The sequence below is a fragment of the Falco punctatus genome (genome assembly GCF_963210335.1).
Source record: "Falco punctatus genome assembly, chromosome: 8".
NCBI lineage: Eukaryota > Metazoa > Chordata > Aves > Falconiformes > Falconidae > Falco > Falco punctatus.
In genome coordinates, this window is record NC_137588.1 from 55694355 (window position 1) to 55707406 (window position 13052).

The 13052-nt window shown below is 45.2% G+C and overlaps 1 protein-coding gene across 1 annotated transcript in view; it reads left to right on the forward strand.

Annotated features, from left to right (window-relative positions):
• The window catches only part of LOC308068360 (ovoinhibitor-like), a 43248-nt gene that overhangs the window by 20838 nt on the left and 9358 nt on the right, over positions 1–13052 (forward strand). Inside the window, exons 17-22 of the mRNA XM_080398805.1 lie at positions 8961–9091; positions 10053–10072; positions 10847–10983; positions 11495–11552; positions 11855–11991; positions 12578–12638. Of these exons, the coding sequence (XP_080254931.1) occupies positions 8961–9091; positions 10053–10072; positions 10847–10983; positions 11495–11552; positions 11855–11991; positions 12578–12638 (544 nt within the window). The remainder of the gene's footprint in view (positions 1–8960; positions 9092–10052; positions 10073–10846; positions 10984–11494; positions 11553–11854; positions 11992–12577; positions 12639–13052) is intronic.

A 13052-nucleotide genomic window follows, 5' to 3' on the forward strand; every position in this document is an offset into this window, starting at 1 on the left:
ATCTTAAAAATATAAATGTCCTCTCTCCTTCCTTGTTTGTCTAACTTATCTTTATAGACTTATCAATGTTTTCTGAGTCTACAGTCATTTTTCTTATAACACAAAGAGGAGGAAGAATGAGGTGGAATCATTTAAAACCTGATTGTAAAGTGGGATTTACAAAACAATACACAGTCTTTTCATAGTAAGCCGAAAAGATTCTTTTTCAACATTTATCAGCATTTACCCATCTGTGAACTGAAAAAAGCCAAACCGCACAATGGTGTCTGTCACTAAACTTCATTCAAGCACTTTACCAAAAAATCTATACCTTTCAAAATTATGTCTGCTGATAATTTGCCTTGTTTTAGCTTTTTTATTTTTTCATATGCTGCATTTACTAGAGAAGCTTGTGGATGGGCCTAGACACTCTGTCACTCTCTTGAGGGGTGCTTGAGAGTGACAAGGCTCACCCTGCTGATTTTCAAAACTGTTCTTTTTTCAGGAGAATATTTAAATTATTTTTAACCACTTTTATAACTATACGTTTCTCAAAAAAGAAAAGAAATATAGAAATAATTACACAAACTCATTGTATCAGTCAGGTCTATTTAACCAGCCGTTAGCAAAGAAAATACTGGGAACTAAAAAAAAATCCCCAGGCCTCTAGATTTAAAGGAATATCATTCTGGTACCTACTCGTTCCATCCATCAATATGTTCACACTCAGACAGGTTCATTCTCTTGTTGTAATTTAATGTTTGATACAATTTTATTTGGTTCCTTGCCACGCTCTGGGCTCTGGTTGCCTGCTTTCTGCTGATCAACCAGTAGATATGACAAAAGCAGGGAGCAGCAGCGGAACAGAGCCTGCCTCCAGCTGTAGGCATCCACTCAGACAAGGAGCGTTTTGGATTTTCATGGATTTTCACCGGCTAAGGTGCGGCCCCGTAAGTTTAAACATACGGTAAATCTGCAGACAAAAAACGTTCACACAGTGTATCGCTTCCCGCCTCTCTTTTATTTATAGAAGTAAAACCTTAATTTCATTCAAGCCCCCCTGAAGAACAAGGAATGTTTGGAAATCTATTGCTTTAGACTCTTTTTCTCTCTTCCCTTTAAAGCTGTAGCACATGCCCCAGTGGCATCGCTGAGGATGGCCGGTCCAAGCGCGGGAGCGGATCTGTGGCACAGATGGTTTCACTTACACCAGTGAATGTGGGATCCGTGCCTATAACGTGTCAGCCCAATGGAGAGAACATGCTTTCTGAGTGACAGTCCCCTAGCCCCTGGCCTCTCCCTGTGCTTTTCCAATTTATCCTGCTTTTCTCCCTCTTCACTTGCTGTTTATGCTATGGGGAAATCATGAAGATTTAGCAGAGAAAAGAAAATAGCTGAAGAAAATAGCTAGAGTGGAAATCCAAATGATGCAGCACATTTAGATGGCATAGGTTTGTTGACTGATAGGATTATAAGAGCCAGAGACAGTAAAACCTCTTCACTGTTGGTGGTTAACTCAGATGAACTGTCCCCCACTTGCATAATTTGGGAGTTTTGTTTACATTCCCAGCATCCATACCCCTTTGGGAAAATGGTCACGCTGAGCCTCGAATGGCAGACTTTCCCTGCAGAGAACATGGGATACCCAGGGACTCAGGAACAGCAGTCATCCCAGTGACTACGAAGGAAGGCGAACTCCAAAGCAGCCTGAACTCCCATTGCTCCCTGTGGCAGCATCCCAAATAATGTCAGCCGGATGCTGAGCAGGCAGCGTACGATTGGACGTAAGTGATGCATAATACCTTCTGTTGACATTTTATTTGGCAGTGATTTAACGCTAGCTTTCTAATATTGCTATTCTCCACAGGCTGCATTCAAATGTATGAAGAGAAAGATGGCAAAAAGATGTAAAATACGAGACAAGTAGCAGAAATATTTCTTTGCTATGCCAGCGTGCACAAACAACCTTCACTGACAGCGTCAGGAAAGCACAGCATAACCTATTTCAAGACCAGAAAAGGAGACACACAAAACCTCTGCAGATATCGGTGCGTTCAGCTCCTCTGAGACAGGAATTTTTTGTCCGGTTGCAAATGGGGCACAGTGCCCAAGCCAGGGGATGTAGGGGCCATATGATCATGTACAGCATAGCAGCTGTCATGCAAGTACTAACATATTAAGTAAATACCTGCATTACTTTGCTAGTGCAATCGTTTAGAGATGGTAAGTCCTGCTATCTACCTCAGTGTCTGTGAAATAGTAAAACAGAAATAGAAATAGAAATAAAAGCAGCATGCTCCTTTCTGTCAGCACCAACGATGCTTCACCCATGTCCAGCTGCAAAGAATCAGCCAGTGGTCTCATTAAAGCTGAACTTTGCAGAATAAATTTATTTTTTTTTGAGGTTAATAGTGGAGGAAGAAGTGTTCAGTTGTTATGATGCCAACAGTCCCTCAGCTATAGAAACTCTTTCCATCCAGTTCCTCCTATTCTAGACAAGTGTTCGAGTTATAGCACCCTGATGTGCACTGTCTCTATTCTCCCTTTCTCTCCCACTAGGGAGAGCAGTGGATTTTCGTTCTTAGCCCATTTCACCCTATCCTTCAGAAAGAAAAATCCCTTTTTGCTGCTTTATTTACAAGCTCTTTCTTAAAAAGCAAACCGTCATTCATCCCAAATCCCAGAGGCTCCTGGTTTTCTTCCCATAAATGAGAGCAACCACCTTAGTTTGTCTTTTCCAAACATTTCTCACATGAATTTTTGTGAGTTTGTAGGCTGGTAAGTGGAGATCTGGGAGTGTGTTTTTGTTTGATGCTCTGCTTGCTCCTGTTCTGCATTGCCTTGTCCCATGGTTTCACACGGAAAGAAAACTTTACCTGGGGATGTGAGACATTGCTGTTTCTTGGGGCAGTTAATAGGGGAGCGAAGCCTCCAGCTTACCGTGGCAGCAATGGACTGGCACCTCCATGAAAAGCTGCTTTGCACTCCTGGTTGCTTCCTCCCATACAGGGTTTGTGCAGGGTGACACACTCTCGAAATGTTTACCTAACTTAAAAAACACTTTAGAATAATTCCTCTCTCATACGTGTCATTATCTGTGTATAAACTTCTGCATCTCTAGCTCCTTCAAGTTTTGTAGAACCTGAGCTCACCATGCCCTGAGCTTGCATGAAGCAGATCCCGGATCCTGGCCCAAAGGGCTGTGGAGCTAAAGGCTGATGGGGATCTCATTCACAGCCCTGGGGCTGGTCTGAAAACCCTGAGTCCAAAGCTTTGGCCATTTACTCAAGGAAATTCTTCCTCGGTTACCTACTACTCCAGACAGAGCTCAGAAAAATCATTCCAGTTATTCCAGTCCTCCTGAGTTCTGATCAAGAGCATAAAAGGCAAATATAACTCATTTACAGCCAGTCCTCCCCCAAACGCACAAGCTTGGTGTGTTACTTACCAAGAGGAGGGAGATGTAACCACTGAAGGTTAATTACCCTTTTGTCAGGAACACTTTGTGATCTGTAGACATGTCTGTCAATCTTATGCAACAGAACTGAGGGGAGCGAGCACCGAAGGCATGTTCCTATGATAAATTAATGAGGCTTGGCAGCTGACTGTGAAGAGATGTTCCCTGTATTTCAAGGGAGATTGTAACCTGTCTCTGCAGCCAGCTTCGCCATAACCTTTGTACTGTAGTTGTATCTGGGCCGCTTAACCCTCTGTAAACAAGCTCTTGAATGCAGCTGTCCAGGGATCAGGCGATCTTCCTTGAAGCCTTTGTGTTCCTTCTTGCTGCTCAGTAGCATGCAGCAATTGCTCATCCCAACCATACTGAATTACTTTTTCCAGCCCTGCTAGTTAGTCAATTAAAATATCTTACTTCTGCCTATAAGCCTCGCTTGCCAACGATGCCCTTTGGTGGTTTGCGCAGCTGTCTGAAATCCAAGGGACAGAGCCACGATCCCCCTGCTGTGTGTTACTCTGATGATGTGCATGCTGCTAGATGACTGGTAGCTTGAAAATGCCTTATCTGCTGTCTTTCGGTGATATGTTCAACTATTCCCCTGGTTTATATAACCTCAAAGTAATTTGCTTTCATGGCAGAACACGCTTATTCATTCTACTTTAACTGTGCATTGAGTTATACATAAAGTCTCCTTGCAGATAAGAACCTATTGAATTTTATTTTTTTTTCCTACCTTTGGAAGATTTTCTCCTGACCCCAGCTCCTGAAGGAGACTTTCCCAGCCTTAGCAGTGAGGTTGCCAGATTGACTTTCTCCTGCCAGGCATCCATGAACAGTGTCAGTCCCAGGTCAGCTGCTACTTCCCCACAGCCACCTCCTTATTGCTCCTGCTTGGGCTGTGGCAAAGATGAAATGAGCGTTCAGTGATGCACAGCTGAGATCACTGAAGTGTCAGGAAAACTGATTAAACCAATGATTTCTCTGACCAGCTGCAGGATGACATCTCCTGCATTACCTCCAAACCACCTTCCCTGCAGTATGCTCACTTCAAAGAGCAATAACCTGGGCCATCGTCCAGCCACATGTTCTACCATTTAGTGCCTCCTTTTTCTGCTGCTCCTTCTAGCATTTTCCTGCTTTCACATGAGTAACTCTTGCCCTGTGCAGTGGAGCCCCGATCTGACATCCTCATCATCCAGAAAGTGCCTAGAGCTGGAGCACAGCACGAGCTGGTGAGGGGAGAAGTGAAGGTATGTCCTCAGAGCTGATGCTGCTGAGACCCGTGCCTGGTCCAGACTGCAGCACAGCAGTGATGTGGCTGCTCTTTTGGCAGCTGATTTTCTGTGGTACAGATAACTTTGCTGTAGGTTTGAATGCTGAAGCTCTTCTGGGGAAGTGTTATGATGGTAGGGGGCCTGGGCTGTTGCAGAAGTGAAGAGACAGAGAAATCACTGAGAGAAACATTCTCCAATTTGAATAGTTCAGTGTGGTTTGGTTTATTTTTTATTTGTAATGATTACAATCTACTCTTTTTGTTCTACAAGTTACTGGTCATCCCCTGTAAAAATGTGCTGGGAGCTCTTTGTACCACTTACATGTGGCCCTTTAGCAAAGGTCATAAGAAAACTGAGGCTTCTTTCCTGGGTCATGGAGTAGTATTGCATTTCTTCATATAAAAAAATATCTCTGTAGCGGAGAGCATGATGTATGTACCATATACATAAAATAATTCAGGTTGGAAGAGCGCTCTAGAGTTTTCTAGCCCAACCCCTGCCCAAAGCAAGGCCAAAGTCAGCTCACGGTGCTCAAGGCTTTCCTTGCTCTGCAGAATTTTCAATATCGCTGAGGAAGAGCATGCATGGCCTCTCTGGTTCCCCTGCCACTGCTGACCACTCTCATGGAGAAGAATAATTCCTCATATTTGGTCGGAATTTAATCCTTTTTCTATGCAGCTCTGAGAAGACTCTGGCTCTGCCTTCTCTATCACCCCACCAGGGAGCTGCAGATAGTAACGTGACCCCCCCAGCCATCTCTTCTCCAGGCTGAAGAAGCAAAGCCCAGCACCTTTGGCTTACCCCGAATTGCCCTGTGCTCCAGCCCCTGACCTGCCTGGTGGCTGCTGCTGGATTCATTCCTGTGTGTCAACATCTGTCCTTGCAGCAGGGCCAAGTATCTGTAATTCATTGCATAAGTAATGTGAAACCACGTTAGCCTTCACCTCCAGGGTACAAAGTTCTGCATCTGATCTTATTATCTCAGGGAAACATTCACCAGCATTACCTGAATCAAGCTCTATTTAATAAGTTCATAAACACATGGATGTTTTTATATTGATATGTTTTAATCATATTAGTGATTTTGTTTGCTTTATTGCTTACTTCAAATGGGGCCTTCAGGCACTAGGGTGAGAGGCAAGTCTTCCGTTTGCTCTGTATCCGTTTCTGCAGGCACATGGCTCAGTACAAGGAGTTACCGGCCACACCGCGGCCAAGAGAAAGACAAAGATGGAAACTGCAGTCTGAATTGTATTTAGCAGGCATTTTGGAGTGATTAGCGGCAATTTCATGAAACAGCTACAACTAATTATTGTTATTTCCCACTTTTACAACAGCTATTTGTTGTTTAAATAATGTGAGGAAACCCAGGAAAGTTTGGAGAAGTGTATTAAATAATTTGTCATTAATTTATCAGTGTATCACTTGCACTGAGAAGTAACATGTCCACTAAGAGAATCAGTTTTGATTCTTCCAGAGAATATGAAATCAATACTGACAAAAACTGTAGTGGGAAACATAAAACAAGAATTTCCTTGGGTAAGTAAGAGAGGATGGTGTATAGTGGCCAAATCCGCCCTGGTGCCAGCCTGCAGACCCTCTAGTACTCAGGACCATAACATGGGGTACCTCCAAACGCGGCACTGCCTTTGCTACTTTGCAGATCTCTGCCCTCATGCTGGCTTTGCGCACGGGAGGGTTTTCCTTGAGCCAAACCGTCATTAGCCATATGCTGCATCCGACTTTGAGAATTAGAAGACCGTAATGAATTGGATTACAGCATGAGATCAGTGGCAGGATTGCAGGCCAAATAAATCCTCTTTCTAACTGTTCTTCCAGGAGTAGCGAAGAGCTCAGCAACCCGTCCTACAGCATGAGCTTAGCCAGCTGTGGGATTTTTCCATGCTGTTATCAGAGGCGCAATAACCTGGAGCTGTAAGCCTGGGTGGGGAGGCTGTGGATGCTGGCTGGCCAGAGACTGTGCAGGAGCCTGAAACCTGATGATTTCTGGGTATCGTTTTTGTGACTTGCCCAGAGGGGTGCCTGAGCAGCTCGGGGGACACTGCTGTTCCCCAGTGAGCACTTAACTGTCACAGACTTCAGTATCCCTAGGGTGTCTGTAGGTGAAAGGAATGGATCTGCTGAACCCCAGATGGGCGTTGTGATGGTTGGAGGAAATCTGGGTAGCTGGGGGCCAGTAAGGGCCAGACCCAGTGCTGAGCCCAGCAGCTGCAGCGGAAAATTTTACTCTGGTGTATACAGGCAACACACACCAGCCCTCGGCATGAAGGTGCTCTCCACCTGTCAGAGGAGAGGTTGGTCCTGCCTAGAGGACGGCACCGTCCAGAGCAGGGAGCAGCCTGGAGCAGCGTGCAGGCACCGGGCAGGAGGCAGCCTGTCAAGAGCTGCCAGGTCGGGGCTGGGAAGGCTGGCGAGAACAATGTACAGGTCTCACTGCCTGGCTGGAGAAGGTGGTGGCAAAGTCATATTTGACCCAGAAAGAGGTACCTCCCTCCGACTGTGCAGAGACTGTACAGATGAACCAATGAAGGCACCAAGTGTGGCATGTGGCAGCAGCCTCAGTGTGCTCCTGTGCGCGCTCAGGGAAAAGTATTTGGCTTCCAGAGATGCCATCCAAAGGCATGTTAGGGCAATAGATCTTGAAGATGTGCCAAGCCTGTCTACAATTTTCATGCATGCTCCCTGCAATTTATAGAAAAAAACCCAGCAGCATAATTATTTTAATGCTTTTCCCTGTGAAGAAACCCATCTCTTTTAGGTAAAAATGTGATGTGTATATCCACACAGCCCTGCTGCAGTTTTCATAACACGCCGTTGCCCGGGATAGCTGATTCCATGCACTATGCAATTTATCCTTTTAAGGATCAAAGTATACCCCTTAGACCAACAAACATCAGCACAATTGCTTGGACTAACTGTCAATGATTTCAGCTGAACTTCATTTGGTCAATGGGTGATGCCTTGTGTGTTCCAAGGAGCACCTGTAAAGCATCTTCTGCTCTGCAGCTCCCACAGTGCTGAAGTCTCCCCTAAGCGCAAGGCTTATCTCCCAAGACCAAAAAAACCCAGGTATGCTTGTCATTTCCGACCTGTGAAAGGGATCGCGGTGAGAAACTTAGTTTAAAGGCAGAACCCACTCCTGCAAAATCACACCTACTAACATAGCAGAGGTCCAGACCTCCTCCTACGAAGGAGCAATTTGGAGGTGGCTCAAAAGCTGGAGGTGCAAGACAGGAAAATTGGGACAGACTTTATATTTTAAGCAGCGTTTTCTGAAATATCTGTAGGGGGAAAGGACTTACTGTACTGTCAAGCACAGTGGTGCTATGTACAAAGGTTCCCAAACCTTTGGTGTCTTTTGTTCTCAAGATGGCTTGACAGGACACTGAATTGGTCAGTGTGTTTAACTGTGACTAGGTCTGTAAGTGCATGCTTCCTGACGATAAGGCTCAAGTGATGTTTCTTAGTGGCATTTGACAGAATTTAACCTGCTTTCAAGCCTTCTACAGAGCTCTTCTATACCCAGGCAGTGAAACTGCCAAGAAGCCCTTTCTTTTATCGAACCAGTGCTGGATACCATTAGCTTCACAGGTTAGACACAGTCCTGCCAGACTCACCTGACAAAGCTTAACCAGTTCTGTTGACGGCAAAGCCGCACCTAACCTGTGTTCATACCTAATAGTGAATATCTGGGAATATGGAAAAAAATCACCCAAAACCCCAAAGGAAAGCAGAAGCCCTTAGCCTGACCTGCAAAAAGGGTGATACTGCATGCTTTGCCTAAGCTGCTCCCTGGGGATGTGGAAAAAACCCACCCAAAAGCCCAAAGGAAAGCAGACCCTTAGCCTGATCTGCAAAGAGGGTAGTACTGCATGCTCTGCCTAAGCTGCTCCCTGATGGGAGATGTCACTCTGCAGAGACAAATGAAGGACCCGCTGTTTACTCCCCTCAATATTTTGTGCTCCTTACATTTCTACCAGAATCCTAAAGAGGTTTCTTTTGTCTAAAAGGCTGTTTGTTTGGTTTTGACCACTGAGAACATGTGAAACTTGTCTCAAGCTATTAACCAGGTGTCCAGCCAAAATCAATCGCCTAGCAGATGCAGACCATTACCTGAAAGTCAAGACCTCAATAAATATTACCAGCCTTATTGTGCTGGTGACAGATTCTGCTGGTTGTTTTATGTTACAGTTGAGCAGTTTAGACATTGCATTTGTATATATTTGCAGTCAGCCTTGGAGAGACCGTCTCACGAGCAGAGCGGGAGCGGGCAGCCAGGAGGCTCTAGAAACATTTCCACCCACCATGGCCACAGCGGGTCCCTTTGTGCTTCTCTCTTTTGCGCTTTGCTGCTTCCCAGGTGAGTAACTCTCAAGGTGCCACAGAAGCTTAATGCCTGAGTCTTGGCTGCCTTTTAAAAGGATAAGATAAGAGAAAATCTCCTGCAAAGAGCTAGGCTGCCTCGGTAGGTTGGTGTCATGTAGGATGCAGGAGCGGGTTTCAGGATGGTGTCGTGGCTGTAGCTGGTTTTCTGTCATAAATACAAATAACTGCAAGTGGGGTCCTGTGCTGGTAGCTAGTGCCGTTATGCTGTTTACACTGTTGTTTTAATGCTGTTACGCTGCTTACACTTGTTGTGCAATTACAGCAAATGGATAAATACTTGAAACGAGGCCAACACGAGGTGGTCAGACCTCTAGTAACTAGTCACAAAAATATTGTAATGGCACAGGCAAGTTTTTTGCAGGAGCCTGGCAACTTTCCTGCCAGACTTTTGCTGCTAATGGAGAAACAAGAGATGAAAACAAGCCAGAGTCTGATGCATATTTACATCTGATGAAACTACAACATCAAAGACAATTCTTTTTTCACACTCGGCTTCTTTAAAATGCATATTCCTTACAACAGATGCTATATGTATTTGCTTATCCTGTAGGTGACTATTTGCATAGGCATTTATCTGTATTGACTCAGGTTTCTTTTCAGATACATAACTACATCTCTTTAGGGTCAAAATGGATGTGTAAAAAAGATAAGGAAGGAAAAGCTATTCTATTTTCAATTAATAAGTCTACCTATCTCAAAATAGACAAGAACAAAGCTATTCAAAACCATGTTTCATCACAGCCAGCGACAAGCAACGCTATTATAGTTATTAACATAGAAAAAAAATCATACATAGTTTATTTAGTTCAGGAAAGCAATCACTGGAAATCATTAAGTTTGGTCCTGAGTATAGGAATTTTACATCCAGATTTCCAGCTTTAACTGAGGCCTTATCATATTGGCTTTCTTTCACACTCTCTGCCTGCCTTTTCCAGGTGCTGCCTTTGGAGTTGAGGTGAGTGGAAGATTTTTTTTCTGTCACTTTTCTCAGGTATGTGGCCTGGTAAAGACATAACCAAAGGAATGGGAAAACCCTCAAGCCTGTAGGTGCTTACCTGTTTTTCACCTAGTGTGAAATTAGCATCCTTGTAATCAGAGTCTACCATGTAAAACACTGAATTATACTGATCTTGGCTCTACATCTGTGCAGTGTGTTAATAACGTAGTCATAGTAATAATGATACAAAATTTTTGGATTAATTAATTTTTCACCAACTTTTAAACAGCCTAAGCTTTAAGCTGGTCATATATGACTGTCTCTAAACTGATAGCGATAGACTGTGGTATCAGAAACTACTGAAAGAATAAAATACTATGAGACACTCCAGCTTCCAACACCAGCTCATTAGTCTTGCTCCTCTGAAAAAAAAATGTGATCAGTGTGTTGAGAATGAAAGAATAATAACAGAAGGGCACTGGAGGGGCCACAGAAACGAGGGACCAATGGATAAGCCTTTGTAAAGTGATGCTGAGTGAGTGTGGGAGACCCTTCAGGCCATGTGGAAGGCTGCATGGCTATAGCCCTCTCCTCCTCCTCTTCCTCTCTTGCTATGTGGGAACGTCTCTGCAGGAAGGATTTACCTGTCAGCAGACTGACCCACCAGGACAAGTTTGTGCTGTGGTAGTGCAAAACCCACTGCAGGTTGGTTCTGGTCACTGTGTCGTGCAAAATGAGAGTTGCGAATGTAAAATGTCTTCTTCACCTTGTTGCTGCATGTTCCTTTGGCAGGTGGACTGCAGTACGTATCCCAACACTACAAATGAGGAAGGCAAAGAGGTGCTGGTCTGTGCCAAGATCCTCAGCCCCATCTGTGGTACCGATGGAGTCACCTACAGCAATGAGTGCCTGCTCTGTGCCAGCAACATGTACGTACTGCATAGGAGATCTTGGGCAGCAATGCTTAGGACTCCTGGCAGCACCGCATTTCAACAGTGATCTGTCATATGTCACTTGTGTCAATTCCTTCAAAATGAGCTTAGGTATCACTGCATAACACTCAGTTGCCTAGATATCACTTTAGTCACCGTGTCTCTCTTTGCCGGTGTAATTTATTCAGGTTTTTCTTCTCCAGCTCAAGGATCAGGCAGATGACAGCCCCTAGGGCACATCTCATCACACACAGCAAAGCAGAGCAAAAGGGTGGAGAGATGCTCTGCTCTGAACTGTCCAAAATGATCCTAAAGCTCTCTGGGTCTTTACATCCCTGCCAGCCACTCAGTGCTAGCTGGTCAGGGAGGATGGCACTACCTTCTCAAAAAATATATGTAAGCCTGACTGATAAAGAGTCAGCTTTCCCTTGTATTACATATTTTCAGCGCCTAGGATGTAGCAAGACATCTTTGCTGAACTTCCTAACATTTGTTATTCCCTCTCCAGAGAACATGGAGCCAATGTAAGCAAAGACCACGATGGAGAATGCAAGGACATTGTCCCTGTAAGTGAAACAAAGAGCAAAACCCAGGGCATGTCCCAATTCTGAGTGGCCAAAGCTGCTTATTGACGCACCCACACCCCCACACCCCCCCAAGGAAGAATTCAAACACTAAATAAGAGGACATGAGATGTCAGAATCTTGCATTGGCCATCTTCAAGTGAACTGTTATCATAGTGACACAGGATAAAGCATTTTTCCTTCTGTGGTGGTATCCTAGGTGGCCAAACAGACACACTCACCAGATCTACTTGCTTCCCGTAAGTAAGCCTTCACCAGTGCTTTCTTGTGCGTTTCCTCCACAGGTGGACTGCAGTAAATACCCCAACACAACAAATGAGGAAGGCAAAGTGGCGTTGCTCTGCAGCAAAGACCTCAGCCCTGTCTGCGGTAGTGACGGGGTCACCTACGACAATGAGTGCCTGCTGTGTGCCCGTAACCTGTGAGTACTGCATGTGCAGAGCCCTCCTGCGAGAGACAATGGGTGTTTAGCACTCCTGGCAGCTGCCCTGCTAAATATCAGGACTCCTACCAAGGCCTTTTCTGTAAGGTGCTTGGACTTTGACCCTCCTCTTTCCCTGGTAACTAGACCCTATTTTCCTTTGTGATTAGAAGGAAAACTGTCCCTTTGACCTAGAGAGAGAAGTAGAGGGCTGAGAGGGGGGGATCTAATGCAGAACTGAATGCTTTGCTTAACTAAGTTAAAAGGGTCTAGATGGCAGATGCTGCCTTGCAGAGGACAGCAGCTAACTTAGGGTGTATCTACATTGCCACGCAACCTAGCTCCTCCTTCGCCCTTACACACTGGACCCTCCCTTGTCCTTTGCATGATGCTATAGAACAGCACTTGGGCGGGCTGTCACACCAGGCAGCGAGCTGGTATCTAGAGCCATATGTGGACACAACCTCAGCTGGACATCTCCTGTATCCCGTACATCGTGCCTGAGGCCGATCAGCATTGCTAGGGTGTGGGGTTCAGTAGAGCAGGTTCTTGCAGAGCTCCCTAATGTGGGTATTCTCTCTTCCAGAGAGCCTGAAACCAGTGTTGGCAAGAAGTACGATGGTGAATGTAAGAAGGAAACTGCTACAGTAAGTGAACTGCACAGTGAGGGACTGGGTTTCAGTCCCCTGTCTGCAGCAGCCCCCAGACCAGCAGCATCTGCAGGAGTGTAACCACTGCTGTGCTTCAGGACAGGGAAGGGTTTGCTTTCTCCACACATAATACAGGTTATCCGTGTTAATGTCAGAAAGGGAAGAGGGTGAGTGCACAGGAAGGGACCAGTATAAGAGTAGTACCAGAAACAATCCATCAGAGCAGAACTGAGAAGAACAGAGAACGGCATCTGGGTCGGACCAATGGTCCAACAAGCCCAGGCTTGATGCAGAGCCTGCTCTTAGCAGGGGTCACAAGGATTGTGCAGGAGAGAGTAAAAGCAGAATGAGATGCATGGGAATTCTACTCTTCCAATCTCCAGCTATTTTCAAGTGATGGACCTTGGCTAG